Source organism: Diabrotica virgifera, chromosome 3, assembly GCF_917563875.1.
Source record: "Diabrotica virgifera virgifera chromosome 3, PGI_DIABVI_V3a".
In the NCBI taxonomy this organism is placed as follows: Eukaryota; Metazoa; Arthropoda; class Insecta; order Coleoptera; family Chrysomelidae; genus Diabrotica; species Diabrotica virgifera.
In genome coordinates, this window is record NC_065445.1 from 108198355 (window position 1) to 108217073 (window position 18719).

At 32.7% G+C, this 18719-nt stretch overlaps 1 protein-coding gene across 1 annotated transcript in view; it reads right to left on the minus strand.

Moving 5' to 3' along the window:
* Positions 1 to 3271: 3271 nt before the first annotated feature.
* Positions 3272 to 18719, minus strand: part of LOC114338920 (extracellular serine/threonine protein CG31145) — a 964172-nt gene continuing 948724 nt past the window's right edge. The window contains exon 11 of the mRNA XM_050647518.1: positions 3272 to 15629. Within this exon, the coding sequence (XP_050503475.1) occupies positions 15443 to 15629 (187 nt within the window). The 3' untranslated portion in view covers positions 3272 to 15442. The remainder of the gene's footprint in view (positions 15630 to 18719) is intronic.

Genomic DNA, 18719 nt, shown 5'->3' on the forward strand with positions numbered 1-18719 from the left:
TGTCTCAATGCGATAGAGTAAGTAGTTTTCAAGTTATTTGCGTTTTAATGTAATGGATTCAATAAGATTACAGTCGAAAAAATGAAAGAATACCCATGAGCGATCACATCAATCACTTATTTTGTATTTGCTGTCTTTTTCTATAACAAACGTTTGTTATTTATAGAAACAGACAGCAAATACAAAATAAGTGATTGATGTGATCGTTCATGGGTATTCTTTCATTTTTCCGACTGTATGTATTTTAAACACATAATCTTATTGAATGTAGTTTAAAATACATAGTCTTATGGAATCCATTATCTTTAAACGCAAATAACTTGAAAACTACTTACTTTATCGCAATGAAACAAAAGGATGATATTTATGTAAAAAGTAACACGGAATAAAAAAATCATGCTGAAATCATTATTACGACAGTGACGTAGATTGTGAGGGTGAAAAGTGGCGAAAATGAAGTATATATCCCTACAGCACGCCTCTGGTAATAGCAGAAAACCATATTTTAACACTAGTTAGAGTATCCTAACATGTGTAAACTGTTTATCAAGTTTGAAAAAATAATATTAGGTGTTAAAATAATGGGCTAAAATAATTTTAGAATATTTGTATTATAACACTTTTTATCTCGGCAAAAAAAATATTTTATTTAAGTGTTTTGTGTTGAATCTTCGTATTTTGTGTTTGCTAAGGTTTCTCCAGTAGTATCTCCGATGTGAGAACACGACGAGGAGCATGCTGTGGATCAGACCATCTTTTAGTACAAACCAAATTTAGATGCAGAGTTAACAGCAAAAGAAACGAAAAACAACAAAGAACAAACAAACTGGACCTGTAAAAACTGAAGATTCAGGAATGTAAAGAGAAGTTCGAACAAGAAGTCGCAAATGAGTTAAGGACGCTAGAACTGCACTCCATAGAGGGCAAATGGACTAATATCAAAACAGCACTACTGACAGCAGCAGCGTCCACCCTGGGAAACAAGAAAAAGGAGAGAAGAGCAGCATGGTTTGATGACGAGTGCAGACAAGCAATCGAGGAAAGAAATGAAGCACACAAAATGTACATAACAAGAAGAACACGGGAAAGACGAACATTATTTGAAGTCTCAAGACGGAAAGCAGACGAGACATGTAGAAATAAAAAGAGAGCCTATGAAAATGGACAAATAGAAAAAATGGAAGAACATTTCAAAAACAACGAAATTAGAGGGGCTTACGAATACATAAAAAAGATAAAAAGTGGGTATAAACCTCAAACAAGTCTATGTAAAGATGAAAGTGGGCAAATAATCAGTGACCAACAGAAAGTCACAGAAACCTGGAAGCCTTATTTTCAGACACTACTTGGAACTCAAGTAGACATGGAAGATGAAATGGGTATGATCTACGTAGAAGAGAATGGAGTAGAAGCTCCAACCATAGAGGAAGTTTTCGAAGCCATTAAGGCTCAGAAAAACAATAAAGCTCCGGGAGTTGATGAAATACCAGCAGAACTATATAAGGTAGGTGGCGACCACCTAGCAAGTCACATCCACGCGCTCATCAGAGACGTATGGCAAGAAGAGAAAATACCCGACGACTGGAAGAAAAGTATAGTATGCCCGATCTATAAAAAAGGAGACAAACTCCAGTGCAAAAACTACCGTGGAATCTCTCTACTATGTACAGCATATAAAGTCCTCACGTATATTATAAACCAGCGGCTCCAACCACTAGCAGAAAATATTATTGGAGAGTATCAGACGGGCTTCCGACGGGGAAGATCGACATTGGATCAAATATTCACAGTAAAACAGATCTTGAGCAAAGCATGGCAACACGATATTGATGTTCACAACGTGTTTGTAGACTTCAAACAGGCATACGACTCAGTCAAAAGAAACAAACTATACTATATATTGGCTGAATTGGCAATACCACACAAGTTAATAAGACTCATTAAAGCCACAATGGATGAAACTCAGGCATGTGTACGAATACAAAACCACCGGACAGACTTTTTTAACATTTCGCAGGGACTAAAACAGGGAGATGGGCTGGCCCCAACATTGTTTAACCTGGCACTGGAGTATGCGGTTAGGCAAATGCAAACTGGACGAGGAAATCTACTGACCAACCGAACGGTTCAACTGGCCGCTTATGCTGATGATATTAATATTATGAGTAGAACATCAACAGGAGCACAGGAAACATATGCAGAGTTAAAAACACAAACAAAAATGCTAGGTCTGGAAATTAACACAGAAAAAACAAAAATAATGACTCAGACGAAAAGAAATATAGTCCCAGAAAACATTATACATGAAAATGACATTGAAACGGTTGAAAAGTTTACATACCTGGGAGTAGAAATATATGCCGACGGATCAGAAGATGGAGAAATAAGGAAGAGAATAACGCAGGCAAACAGAGCTTATTTTGCCCTCTCCCATATATTTCGGTCAAAAAGTGTCCACCGAAATACAAAGATGAGAATCTATAAAACCTTAATTCGACCAATAACATGCTATAGCAGTGAAGTCTGGGTGCTGAAAGAAACATCCAAAAACAAACTCGACACATTCGAAAGGAAAGTACTTAGGAGAATACTAGGACCTGTGAGGGAAAACGGAATCTTCAGAAGTCGATACAACAACGAGCTTTATCAACTTTATAAGGAAACGCCCCTGTCAGACTTCATTAGATTACAAAGATTGCAATGGGCCGGACATGTGATAAGAATGGGAGAGGATAGGCTACCAAAACGAGCACTGAATGCTAGAATGCAAGGAAAGAGACCGGTTGGGAAGCCACGAAAGCGGTGGGAAGACACAGTAAACAGCGACGCACAAGCCCTTTTAGGAGTCCGTGTATGAAGAAGAGCAGCCACAGACAGGCAAGGGTGGAGGCAAAAAATAAAGGAGGCCAAGGCTCAATTTGGGCTGTAGTGCCGTAGAAGAAGAAGAAGAAGGTTTCTCCAGTTACGATATGGACAATTCTTAATGAAACACCCTGTAGACGTATAATTGATTTTAAAACGGTAATGTACTCGCTCAATATTTAAGTGATAATGTTCTTTAATTTTCCCACAAAAAGATTTTATTGATACGTAAAATGTAAGTATGAATAGAGTAAAAGCTCCCTTGTTTAAATTCATCAAACAGTTTTATAAAGCATGAATTTTTACTAAAAAGTTCAGAGCTATATTACAGTACAATTAGATCTTCATTAAATATTCATGTCTTACATTGTTTAACTTTGAGTTTGCGTAGCTTATATATATCACACACTATAAGTATCACGTAGGTATAATTTTATAATATAAAATCAAAAATATAATTTTATATAATTATGTATATATACAACCCACATTTAATTATATAGCTAATCGAAGTTTTAATTTCTTCCTTATTTTAACAGCTTAAGCCAAAATTTAAACATTTTTATTAAATTTAAGCTTTAGTTTGAAGGAAAAAGGGGTCCCGATAGGCGCCAGATTTCATGGATTAAAAATATCAGAGACAGGACTGTTTTCATTCAGCATCTTTGCTTACAGCCGCATTGGACAGAGACGGATTTGCCAGTTAAACAAGGCGAAAACGGCGGCTTCGTTGGAAAAATATTCCCATGAGATTTTTTTGCATAATCACATTCGTGAGACACTTCAGAATAAGGGTACAAAGATGGGCAGATAATACCTTTACTGTTATCAAGAGCAAATTTCCTGGTACAATGTCCATTCAGATGCGCTATGCACTAAACTAATAGAGATATGATGCTAAAATGCTAACGGTACCCAAACTAATTGCTTTCACTGAAAGTTTATTAGATTAAGTCATCTCAGGTTATTATTAATGTTAGCTAGAGATGTTAAAAATCTTGGAATAGTCTTGGACTCTAAGGTCATTTCAAATCTTCGATACATAAATAATATCACCAACCTGACTACAGAATTAAAAAAAAATAAAACATGATGAACTTATAGAAAGATAGATGGTAGCCCGGGAGATAGTGTCAAATTTGACCGGATCATTTTAGCATGGCTGTTTTTTAATTTAGTTAGGTGTTCCAAAGCTTACTAACAAATGATGTATCACTTAGCCCTTAACCGGGGCTTTTAGGCAAGGAAAGATAAAATTTGAAAGTAGATGGAAAAACTCTACAACTTATAAGTCAAATATTTATCTCCGTGACTTACATCCATAATGGCTTAGTAGTTAGGACATCTGGCTGCTGGCTTTCACCCAGGCGAGTCGGGTTCGATTCCCGTTCGGAAATCTTTTTTGTTTTTAAGTGGAAGTTGGAGTAGTTAACAGGAAGTTGTTTTGAGATCTTATTTTCAGTATTTCATAATATTATAATAAATGCGTGAATATTGCAGTAGATTAGTATCAAGAGAATAACACATAATACAAATATTTGGGCGCTCATGCGTTTCTTGGCCAAAAGTGTGTATTGAATGTAGTTTAAAATACATAGTCTTATGGAATCCATTATCTTTAAACGCAAATAACTTGAAAACTACTTACTTTATCGCAATGAAACAAAAGGATGATATTTATGTAAAAAGTAACACGGAATAAAAAAATCATGCTGAAATCATTATTACGACAGTGACGTAGATTGTGAGGGTGAAAAGTGGCGAAAATGAAGTATATATCCCTACAGCACGCCTCTGGTAATAGCAGAAAACCATATTTTAACACTAGTTAGAGTATCCTAACATGTGTAAACTGTTTATCAAGTTTGAAAAAATAATATTAGGTGTTAAAATAATGGGCTAAAATAATTTTAGAATATTTGTATTATAACACTTTTTATCTCGGCAAAAAAAATATTTTATTTAAGTGTTTTGTGTTGAATCTTCGTATTTTGTGTTTGCTAAGGTTTCTCCAGTAGTATCTCCGATGTGAGAACACGACGAGGAGCATGCTGTGGATCAGACCATCTTTTAGTACAAACCAAATTTAGATGCAGAGTTAACAGCAAAAGAAACGAAAAACAACAAAGAACAAACAAACTGGACCTGTAAAAACTGAAGATTCAGGAATGTAAAGAGAAGTTCGAACAAGAAGTCGCAAATGAGTTAAGGACGCTAGAACTGCACTCCATAGAGGGCAAATGGACTAATATCAAAACAGCACTACTGACAGCAGCAGCGTCCACCCTGGGAAACAAGAAAAAGGAGAGAAGAGCAGCATGGTTTGATGACGAGTGCAGACAAGCAATCGAGGAAAGAAATGAAGCACACAAAATGTACATAACAAGAAGAACACGGGAAAGACGAACATTATTTGAAGTCTCAAGACGGAAAGCAGACGAGACATGTAGAAATAAAAAGAGAGCCTATGAAAATGGACAAATAGAAAAAATGGAAGAACATTTCAAAAACAACGAAATTAGAGGGGCTTACGAATACATAAAAAAGATAAAAAGTGGGTATAAACCTCAAACAAGTCTATGTAAAGATGAAAGTGGGCAAATAATCAGTGACCAACAGAAAGTCACAGAAACCTGGAAGCCTTATTTTCAGACACTACTTGGAACTCAAGTAGACATGGAAGATGAAATGGGTATGATCTACGTAGAAGAGAATGGAGTAGAAGCTCCAACCATAGAGGAAGTTTTCGAAGCCATTAAGGCTCAGAAAAACAATAAAGCTCCGGGAGTTGATGAAATACCAGCAGAACTATATAAGGTAGGTGGCGACCACCTAGCAAGTCACATCCACGCGCTCATCAGAGACGTATGGCAAGAAGAGAAAATACCCGACGACTGGAAGAAAAGTATAGTATGCCCGATCTATAAAAAAGGAGACAAACTCCAGTGCAAAAACTACCGTGGAATCTCTCTACTATGTACAGCATATAAAGTCCTCACGTATATTATAAACCAGCGGCTCCAACCACTAGCAGAAAATATTATTGGAGAGTATCAGACGGGCTTCCGACGGGGAAGATCGACATTGGATCAAATATTCACAGTAAAACAGATCTTGAGCAAAGCATGGCAACACGATATTGATGTTCACAACGTGTTTGTAGACTTCAAACAGGCATACGACTCAGTCAAAAGAAACAAACTATACTATATATTGGCTGAATTGGCAATACCACACAAGTTAATAAGACTCATTAAAGCCACAATGGATGAAACTCAGGCATGTGTACGAATACAAAACCACCGGACAGACTTTTTTAACATTTCGCAGGGACTAAAACAGGGAGATGGGCTGGCCCCAACATTGTTTAACCTGGCACTGGAGTATGCGGTTAGGCAAATGCAAACTGGACGAGGAAATCTACTGACCAACCGAACGGTTCAACTGGCCGCTTATGCTGATGATATTAATATTATGAGTAGAACATCAACAGGAGCACAGGAAACATATGCAGAGTTAAAAACACAAACAAAAATGCTAGGTCTGGAAATTAACACAGAAAAAACAAAAATAATGACTCAGACGAAAAGAAATATAGTCCCAGAAAACATTATACATGAAAATGACATTGAAACGGTTGAAAAGTTTACATACCTGGGAGTAGAAATATATGCCGACGGATCAGAAGATGGAGAAATAAGGAAGAGAATAACGCAGGCAAACAGAGCTTATTTTGCCCTCTCCCATATATTTCGGTCAAAAAGTGTCCACCGAAATACAAAGATGAGAATCTATAAAACCTTAATTCGACCAATAACATGCTATAGCAGTGAAGTCTGGGTGCTGAAAGAAACATCCAAAAACAAACTCGACACATTCGAAAGGAAAGTACTTAGGAGAATACTAGGACCTGTGAGGGAAAACGGAATCTTCAGAAGTCGATACAACAACGAGCTTTATCAACTTTATAAGGAAACGCCCCTGTCAGACTTCATTAGATTACAAAGATTGCAATGGGCCGGACATGTGATAAGAATGGGAGAGGATAGGCTACCAAAACGAGCACTGAATGCTAGAATGCAAGGAAAGAGACCGGTTGGGAAGCCACGAAAGCGGTGGGAAGACACAGTAAACAGCGACGCACAAGCCCTTTTAGGAGTCCGTGTATGAAGAAGAGCAGCCACAGACAGGCAAGGGTGGAGGCAAAAAATAAAGGAGGCCAAGGCTCAATTTGGGCTGTAGTGCCGTAGAAGAAGAAGAAGAAGGTTTCTCCAGTTACGATATGGACAATTCTTAATGAAACACCCTGTAGACGTATAATTGATTTTAAAACGGTAATGTACTCGCTCAATATTTAAGTGATAATGTTCTTTAATTTTCCCACAAAAAGATTTTATTGATACGTAAAATGTAAGTATGAATAGAGTAAAAGCTCCCTTGTTTAAATTCATCAAACAGTTTTATAAAGCATGAATTTTTACTAAAAAGTTCAGAGCTATATTACAGTACAATTAGATCTTCATTAAATATTCATGTCTTACATTGTTTAACTTTGAGTTTGCGTAGCTTATATATATCACACACTATAAGTATCACGTAGGTATAATTTTATAATATAAAATCAAAAATATAATTTTATATAATTATGTATATATACAACCCACATTTAATTATATAGCTAATCGAAGTTTTAATTTCTTCCTTATTTTAACAGCTTAAGCCAAAATTTAAACATTTTTATTAAATTTAAGCTTTAGTTTGAAGGAAAAAGGGGTCCCGATAGGCGCCAGATTTCATGGATTAAAAATATCAGAGACAGGACTGTTTTCATTCAGCATCTTTGCTTACAGCCGCATTGGACAGAGACGGATTTGCCAGTTAAACAAGGCGAAAACGGCGGCTTCGTTGGAAAAATATTCCCATGAGATTTTTTTGCATAATCACATTCGTGAGACACTTCAGAATAAGGGTACAAAGATGGGCAGATAATACCTTTACTGTTATCAAGAGCAAATTTCCTGGTACAATGTCCATTCAGATGCGCTATGCACTAAACTAATAGAGATATGATGCTAAAATGCTAACGGTACCCAAACTAATTGCTTTCACTGAAAGTTTATTAGATTAAGTCATCTCAGGTTATTATTAATGTTAGCTAGAGATGTTAAAAATCTTGGAATAGTCTTGGACTCTAAGGTCATTTCAAATCTTCGATACATAAATAATATCACCAACCTGACTACAGAATTAAAAAAAAATAAAACATGATGAACTTATAGAAAGATAGATGGTAGCCCGGGAGATAGTGTCAAATTTGACCGGATCATTTTAGCATGGCTGTTTTTTAATTTAGTTAGGTGTTCCAAAGCTTACTAACAAATGATGTATCACTTAGCCCTTAACCGGGGCTTTTAGGCAAGGAAAGATAAAATTTGAAAGTAGATGGAAAAACTCTACAACTTATAAGTCAAATATTTATCTCCGTGACTTACATCCATAATGGCTTAGTAGTTAGGACATCTGGCTGCTGGCTTTCACCCAGGCGAGTCGGGTTCGATTCCCGTTCGGAAATCTTTTTTGTTTTTAAGTGGAAGTTGGAGTAGTTAACAGGAAGTTGTTTTGAGATCTTATTTTCAGTATTTCATAATATTATAATAAATGCGTGAATATTGCAGTAGATTAGTATCAAGAGAATAACACATAATACAAATATTTGGGCGCTCATGCGTTTCTTGGCCAAAAGTGTGATTGCTGACTGGCCGGGTCAGTAAATGTTCTTTCTTGTTTATTCTCTATCATGGATATTCTCTATCATGGATAAACCGTGTACTAGTTATTTACTAAAATAAATATTTAGCTATGTTAAATAAATATATCTTAAAAATGGTGTTAAAGAAGTGGAAATATAATAGTGGAACATAGAAAATAACAAAAATCTAGGAAGATTTTCCACGAAATACGACAACCACACAATTGCATTCATATACCCATATACTATAACTCATAAAACCTGCAACACAAATATGGTAGGTCATCGCAAACGAAAATTATTATAATTACGATTATCTTCTTCTTCTTCTTCTTCTTCTTCTTCTTCTTCTTCTTCTTTTTTTGTAGAAATGACTGTCTGTTTTTTCAATGTGCCTTCAGTAAGTTATCATTTCATCGTTTTCGAGGCCTTCCGATTGGGTATTACAATAAATATAGAGTAAAGAAATAAGAGGAAAAATGTTTTTACAAAGGAGCTGTTAAAATAAAGAAAAATAACAAACCACTTGTGAATATAATCTAAAAACAATATTTGGATAGATACAAGTATATTCTGGACATTATTTTACAAATAACTTTGGCTTAATGATATAGATTTTACACTAAATAATAATTAACATTTAAAAAAGCTAGAATATCGATATTTTTTCTAGAAACAGTTAACTAATGTATTAAAACAACATCTTATGATAAGTATGGTTACAAAAAAGTATTTTGAAATAAAACAGAAGATTCAATTTCCCGTTTATGTTAATATTTTAACATACAGTATGATCCAAATGAAAGGAATATTTCGTAAACCGGCGACTTTAGGGAAAAATCCTGAAACAGGTCGATTTTTATTTTTAAATTGTGATCATTTGGCATAGTATATAGGTATCATACTAGTGATGTCATCCATCTGGACTTGATGACGTAATCGATGATTTTTGTTAATAAGAATAGGGATCGTGTGATGGATAATTTGAGAGGTATTTTAATTCTCTATTTAGTAATACAAACATTAATATACTTATTTCTACCGGGTGTGCAAACAAATTTTTTTAACTACATTAATTGACACAAAAAGTGAGAATGTATTGAATTTAATTAATTGAATCTACATTTTACTACTACGGCAAAACAGAAAAATGTTTATTTGGCAAATAAACATTGCTTTTCGCCTAAATTAAATGTACACACTGTCAAGAGGTAAGTGGGTGGAGGATTGAACATTTAATTTAAGCGAAAAGCAACATCTATTTGTCAAATAAACATTTTTTTCTGTTTTCTGACAGCAGTAAAATATATTTTGAATTAAATAAATTACACACATTCTTTTGTTTATGTCAATTAATTTAAATCATCGATTAAATTTAAACAAAAAAAATCATCGATTACGTCATCACGCCAGACACGAGTACATATCTTCTTCTTCTTTAGGTGCCGTGTCTGTATTCAGACGTTGGCCGTCATCATGTTTACAATTTCTTAAAATCTCTCTCTATCGGCTGCTGCGCGAAATAATTCTTCTACTGTGCAGCCACACCATTGTCTAATATTACGCAGTCATGAAAGTTTCTTTCGACCAATCCATCTCTTTCCCTCCACTTTTCCTTGTATTATAAGGAGAAGCAGATGGTATTTAGGTCCTCTAATTATATAGTTATAGTCCTCTATAATATGCTCTAATTATATGGCCGAAGTATTCTGTTTTTCTCCTCTTTATGATGCTTATGAGCAGACGTTCCGAATTCATCATTTGAAGAACATCTTCATTGGAAGTGTACGAAATCCACGATGATACATATAAGTAATGTCAAAAAAACATAATTTAAAAATAAAAATCGACCTGGTTCAAATAGCAGGCTTACGAAATAACGAATTTATTTCTTTCATTTGCACCATATTGTATACTTAAAATCAGTAACGTAATAATATATTCAGACTAAAGTGTTTATACCACATACAAAAGCAACGACTTTTCACATTTTTCCACAAGCAAGCCTATTGTTTAAAATATTTTCTAATCGAAGTACATAGTACATTAGTGCATATCCTCATTTTGTCCATATATCAAAAGAGGCCTGCCTTCTTTTAAGATTCCAACATGATTTACATAAAATTTCTTAATAATGAAGAAACATCACTAAAAATCTTTGAAAAACAAAATATTTTTCACATAAGCAGTAAATATCCATTCATTTATTAGGATTGTTGTTGACCGGACAATTTTACAAAATTAAGAACAAAGATACTAAATTCAGAAAAAATATTCAGACTAAAATTTATGATTGTTATCGTTAACATTTTTCAATTTTGATTTAAAAACTTTTATTGACTTCTGAATACCAAATTATTAGAAATCACTAAAATACTTCGGGACAATTATATGAAAAAAATTGTTACAATTTTAAGACTCATAATACAATTATAATATTAATGTAATTAATAAAATAATTATATTATTACATTTTATTTACCATCTTTTTCAAAATTAATCTTTTTTAAAAAAGGTATTATAAGTACGGTGTTGTTTTATTACATTAATAAACAATTACATACATTTAATTTTCGAGTCCTAGATACATCAGTCTGACCATTACTTTCTTTGGATAATATATAAACCAATAGTATACACTTTAAAACATAAGCAAACAATGTCAGCCAAGGAGAAAGTATAGTTAACCTGTAGTTGGTTGAATGTACCCTTTAAAAGGTATTCTTCAATTTGAATTCTAAATATGGAGCTATACACATTGGTTATTAATATTTTTTGTTCTAAAATAGATTCCACACTTGATTTGTAGACAGATTTGTTCTCCAACGGATGAGCTTTGACTACTTTTGAAATTGTATCCATATTTAAGATTTTTCTAGGATATTTTTAGGATGTTTTCGGATATGCAGAATATAAAATTTATAGTATACCATTGAACGAATCAATATAATGATAGTCTGTATACGCATCAAGAATTTTGTGTATGAATATATCTGGATGCCTCAAAAATGATTGTCTAATTTAACAAATCTAACCAATCTCTTGTGGTACTATTTACGGCGTTATCTTATCGTAACTCCCAAATGGGGTTTACGTGTAATGTGGTGTATATTATTAAGTGTACACACACATGTTTAGGACCTATAGTTTATCGTCAATTTCACTGAATCTAGAGGAGCTATGTTAGACAAATGACCACTTAGTTTTTTGTCATTTCGTTCATTCAAAGACGTGACTTTGGCAATACTAGCTGCTTGCCTGTTTGTAACAGGAATCAGAGTATGTTATAGGTGAATTTTTGTAATAAATTTATGAATAATTTATGAACATAATTCATTCGATTACATAAAATTAATACTCTATTCGATAAGTAATGATGCTTTGTGATTGTTCTCTAATCTCTAATTTCTAATCCTGAGAGTCATAACATCTTTTTGTGGAAAAACTAGAGTTGTACCTTCAGACAAAATATTTATTTTATATTTATGCTATATTGTCAACGGCATAAAGAACATATGGGAAACTTGATGCTAGGTGAGTTAAGGCAGATTTCCGCTCTCTAGATCTATATTATGTGATACATCAGTCGTGATTTTATTTATTTAATTTTTTAAGTTATTTTTTTTCACAGTTACCCATCTCTCGTTTTTTCTCTCTATTATCCTACACCCGACCTGTTGAGGTTGTTTTTTTACTTCTAATAACCGTATCAATAATATAAGATACGCAGCAGACGACACGGTGGTATTCGCTGACAGTTCTGAAGCCCTCTAGGAGTTAATGAACAGAATCGCAGAAGTCAGTCAGAGATACGGACTTTCACTAAGCACTAAGAAAACAAAATGTACGATGATCTCTAAGAATGAACAGCAATTTGGACGAATCAGTGTGAACGGTCAACAAATAGAAAGAGTAAAAACATACAGCTACCTTGGTACGAACGTTAATGAAAATTGGGACCATTCCATAGAAATCAAATGTACGATAGAGAAAGCAAGATCTGCATTTCAAAAATGGCTTTAAAAGTTATTCAAATGTCATGATTTCTCAATACCCATAAAAATCAGGTTACTACGATGTTATATCTTTTCTACACTGTTGTACGGAGTTGAGTCATGGACTCTCACAGACGCCATCTGCAAGAAAATTGAGGCTTTTGAAATGTGGCTTTATCGTCGAATCCTGAAGACATCTTATACCGACCACATTACTAACCAGGGTGTTTTGCTGAGAATGCAAAAAGAAAAAGAGCTGTTAATCACAATAAAAAAGCCAAAATTGAATATCATGATCACATCATGAGGAACAGTGAAATATATGGACTGCTGCAACTAATCTTGCAAGGAAAAGTAGAAGGAAAGCAAGGACCAGGAAGGCGAAGGATTTCCTGGCTGAAAAATCTATGTACATGGTTCAACACAACAACTACAAATCTCTGTAGATCAGCAGTGTGCAAACTACATCTTGCCATGATGGTCGCCAACATCCGAAACGGATAGGCACTACAAGAAGAAGAATAAGAATATAGATAAATATTGGTCTACCACGTCTAGCTGGTGTCCATTCTAATATTGAGAATATTGACGTACATGGTCCTGATTCCCATAATATATATCATTTTGCTCTTTGCTGTTTTATTTTACAAGCTATATCTTCTTTTATTTATTTTATCAGTTCATGATTCGTTCTGTGTCTAAAATCATTTTTATTTATTTTTAGTGGTCCTAAGCTTGCTCTTAGTCTTTTCTTCTCTAGTATAGTAAAGTTTTCCTCTTTTTTTTTGTTGTGCTAAGGTTTTGGCTACGTACATTAAAAAAGTTTAAACATATCTTTAACAATTTGTATCTAGTGTTAAATAAATTTAACTGATTTCTCCTTGGCTAAACAAATGTTTAACATATTGGTATATAAAAAGTAACTATTTGTGAGATTCACTTAATCACATACAAACAGTTTGTGTAGCTTTCAATAAGTAAAAAACTGTACATTAACCAATATTTCTTTTCACGATCAATATTAAGTAACTTATGGCTTGTTTAAAAACTAAACAGTTGATCTGAATTATGTCACATGCATTATTTGAAACACGACCATATTTACATAAGAGAAATATGCTTAAATTCGGGGTATGAAGTCACTGCTAATTTGTAATTGCATTTTCCGGGGAAAATTTTCGTCGAAGTAAATCGGGAAAAACACGTCTCTATGCAGAATTTAGTTACGGTGAATTTTTATTTGAGTGTTTTTGGTGTAACGTTAAAATCTTTGGAGTTATAGAGCAAAAATTGAAAAAACACGATTTTCGGGCGTCATTTTGTTTATAAAAAAGTAGCACACTTTCTGCGGACTTTGCATACCTATATTAAGAATATATACAATCATAAGATTCGATTCCAGCAATAAAATTGCTGGTAAATAACTTTTCCTTGTATTTTACTAATTAGCCCAGAGTATTAAATATTTGTAGCTGATGAGTTAACTGTTTTGAATTATGAATTTATTATTTACTTACACTTTATTTTGCATTTAATAAACTTTCCTATTAATGTTGCAAACTTCGTTTTATGGTAGTTTTTGACGTGACGAGAAAAACTTAAATTTGGTAACATTGGCGTTACAGTTAGTTTTTTAGGGGTGGGAAATCATGGATGAATTCTTCAGGGAAGAACCTGTCTAATGGTGTACCACACATAACATATTCTCTATTTAAAGTTAAGGGTGTGTGGTACTGAAAGGGAGGGGGTTGAAAAATGACAGGTATCAATGTCGTCAAAAGATGTCTCCTTTGGAATAAAAATCGATCTGTATTAGTATTTTCACAAAATATAATGAATATTGGCGAATATCGGCCTATATAGAAAACTTTAATGATAAATAAAATATTACAAGATGTCTAAAAGTTTTATCATCGATGGCTACTTTTACCATTTGAATAAGAAGAAGAATTGGTTAATGTAAGTTTCAAATAAAGATAGGTATTTTTAACTTTTGCTTATGCTTAGGTGAGAATTTTAATAAATCTTTATACATATTTAAATAATATACGAATCCGAGTAAATTTTCACTATGGTGTAGAGACTAGGAAGATACTTACAAATAAAATTTAATTTATTATTAGCTTTGAATTTAAATAATAGTAAAAACGTAGGAACTGAACTTACAATTTGTACATATCTTACAATATTACAAAATGTCTATTCAAAATGCATGAAAAATCAATAGAAATGCTCCATTTACATTGTACTTTCAATAAAATAAATGAAAGAAAGATTTACTATAAATAACATAGGCACACTTTGTTTTTTTCTATATATCGAACCTTATTGCTAGCGAGAATATAATAAATGTTAAAATTCTATAAAAATAAAGTCTCAGAACATTGAGTAAACTATGAGATAAAACACCAGCAAAGGAGATAGACTGAAGGTGTTTGTAAAAATAACGACAATATTAGTTTAAATGACAATCCCTGAGAAGACAGGAAAGGAACCAATGTGGGCCCAAGGTCTGTTAATTAAATTTACAATAACGGATTTTTTATTTAATTATTTAATATTTCCTAATTTTTGTTTAAAGCTATTTAATGGTCAAAACAAATGTTAAAATGGAGCCGTTGCTATCAATTTTTCATAAGTCTATTTAAAAATAATCAAGATATTCAGTACTCATATAGCATATATTTGTTAATGTTATATAAATATTATACATATATGTATATTTATGTTATATATACATACAGGTATGTATATATTCATAACTAACATAGAAAATATCCCAATTATTTTGAAACTTCAGTCATAGTAATTTTCTTTCATTTAAATATAATAACTCCTACGTTTCATTTTCATTACCCGAAATGCTTTCACCTTTTTGTAAACAGTCTCTTATAACTCTTAGAACAGTTTCTAACCTACGATCTAGAGCCTCTAGATGGGGCTCCCATAGAATTGGAGCTACAGGATCGGTGCTCATGCTCATGCGCATAGCTTGGCTTAACTTGACAGGGCCGTTTTGGAATCTGTAACAAAGAAACGTAAAAATAGTATTTAAAAGCATAAAATAATAATTAAAATATAGCTAACAGTAGATTAACATCTGAAGTACAAGTTTCATTGTTTGTCATTTGTAGCCATTCATAGTGAACTAGATTGCTACGAAATAAACTTATAACATTGATACAATATATGCTCGAAGGCCCCATTGCTTAATCCTGATAGATTAAGAGCGGAGTCGTTCATAGACAAAAAAGAATAAATATAAAATAACAAAATAAAGCAGGAAAGGAAACAACTCTTCAAAAAAGGGCGTCACTGTTTTTAAATGTTAAGAATAAATCCCAAAAAAAAAACGAAATGGGAAATTCAAAAAACAGAGAAATATCAAAATACCATAAAAAATGGAAATCACTTGAAAATCCAGAAGTCAATTTAGTACCGATACACTGAAAAAAATATTGTACATAGTACCAATGAACGCCAATCATTGACTTTTTTTACATTGATTCAATGAAAATTTTGCTAATACTATAAACACGTAGTCATTAAGTAATGACCATATTCATTATTACAATGTAATTCTATTCATTAAAAAATAATGAATAGAATCATTAATCCAACGAATCGTTTTATCTATCCAATGACTTTTTTCATAATACTAATAATTTGTTCATTGTATATATGAAACTATACATAAGGATTATGCGGTTAAATTAATGAATATAAAACGTTGCACTAATGTACAGTGTTCTTTAAATTCCGAACTCGTTTATTGAATCAATGTTTTCTACTTTGATTAATAACTCGATGCATTGTTTTGATGTAACGCAATCATTGTATTAATGTAATATACCTGAATCAATGATCAATACATTGTAGCAATAATCTTGTACATAAACCGATACATTTCTTAAAACTCTATAAGTGTTTTTATTGGTGTAAAAATCACGTGACAACAGTTGCAGCCTCCTAGCAGACAGTCACCCTGCAGACTCTGAGGAGCGGTGTTTGGCACTAGTGATTTGGTTGATTTTTCTAAGGTATGTATTTACATATATTTTTAACTATTTATAAATTATTTTGTTGGATTTCTATAAAAAAAAATTGTACTTCTATTTCCACTTTTGCAGATTGATATGGACTTTGGAGTGGCATTTGGAAATGGAAATGGACTTATTGATGGATGAGACAGCAATTTCGAAAGAATTATCTCCTTTCTTCGGTGTGAAAGTCATATCAAGAATAAAACAAATACATTTTTATTTGAAAAGATTATCCCTGAAGACATTACGGAATGTAAGTACCTATTTCATTATTCAATCCTGCATCTCTAGTATGTATTAATTAATTTTTGTTCTCTGTAAATTTTTTCAAAAGCTAATTCGACACATAGGTAAAAGAAAATAGGAACCATTTAAAAATATTTCTAAATGGAATAAACAAGTAGCGGCCAAATCTGCGAGTAGAACTTTTTACTTTAACATGTATATAAACTAACAAAAAAAGTTTTAGAAAAGTATAAGCTTGTTTGAATTTTTCCGAAACAATGCATGTTCTCGTTCTAATTGCACTCCCCTATTTACCCAAATATTTTCAACTTTCAAGTAATCCAACTCGACGGTAAGTACTCCAACTCGACGGTAAGTAATATACTTACCGTTGAGTTAAAAAATCTCTTAATTTTAATTTATTTTTTGAAAGAATAAAGAAAACTAACGAATTATTTATTAATATTGAAACTTATGGTACAATTTGTTAAATTATTTAATGAAATCCCACTTGTTTGGGCTGTGGTTTCACTTCTAACAGAAACTCCTGCAGAATCGCATACATTAGTAGTATTACTAGTATTGCACAATATTTTTTTGGATTATTCGGGAATAATTGCGGATCACCCTTCTTCCCAAGCCCGTTCAATTTCTTCAAATTCACTTTCGCTCATATTTTAATTTATAATAATCAAAATTGTACTTAAAATTATTGACAACTAAATAAAAACTCAATTTTCCATTGTTGTTATGCACCCTAGTTACTACCTAACAACCAAAGTATCTATCTTGATAAAATGAATGAAACTAGTTAGTCAATATGAGGAAAATGTTTAATTTTATAGTTTATAATGGTATCAATCGTGCAAAAAACGTTATAAGCATGTCGAACGTTAAGGGTAACCGATCTCAGACAATAATTGGACAAACAATTGTCTTCGATCGGTATAAAACCCTTACCGTTCTCCATACTTAATATACTATTTATAAAGGATTTTACTTATTTTTTGTGATTATGGTATACAGCCGGCTACAAGAAAACCTTTTTCCTTGTGTATTTGAATATTTTTTATTTACCGAGAAACTAGATGCAGTTACCTGAGTGCTGAACTGCTGAATTAAAAATCATACGTCTGATTTTAAAATTCTAACTTGCTTGTATCTGATAGAGATGCAACTCTAAATGTATGATTTCACTTGTTGGACAAAATCCATAAAATCCATGAAATATTTGTCTATTAAAAGGACGAAGAAATATTTATAGATAATCTAAATAAGAATTGTTGATTACATTTAAAATTTGCACAATGTTTGTTGAATATTTATTTCTATATAAAAACAAACAATACCTACACTAAATAAAAAATACAATAAGAGCTGAAATTTATATTTGAAAGCTTTTGTAAATTATTGGAAATAAATTTACCGTTTTAAGCTCGTATAATAAAAGAATTATATTTTTCCCTTTGGTTTGTTAAAATATTTGTTTGTAATCGATTTCTATGAATTACTATCATCGGATTCACTATTTTCAATTTTAGAACCAACATTAAAAAAAATCACCGTCTGAATCCTAGCCCAGTAAATGACCGTTTTGGAGTGTAATTTTCAGGAGGAACTCCGAATTGCATGAAAATTTGGATTTAGGTTCTACTTACCCTCCACTTCAAAGCTGAATTTGTGCCATTGTTTGCTTTTACTTGGGGGGTGACAGTCACGCCTTCTCGGGGGTGAAAAAGCGCGTGTTAAAATAACGCCCGGAAATGGATACTTTGACTGATTATAAGCAACTTTTGTTCTATAGAGTTTTTTATGTAAGTCAATACTTTTCCAGTTATTTGTGAT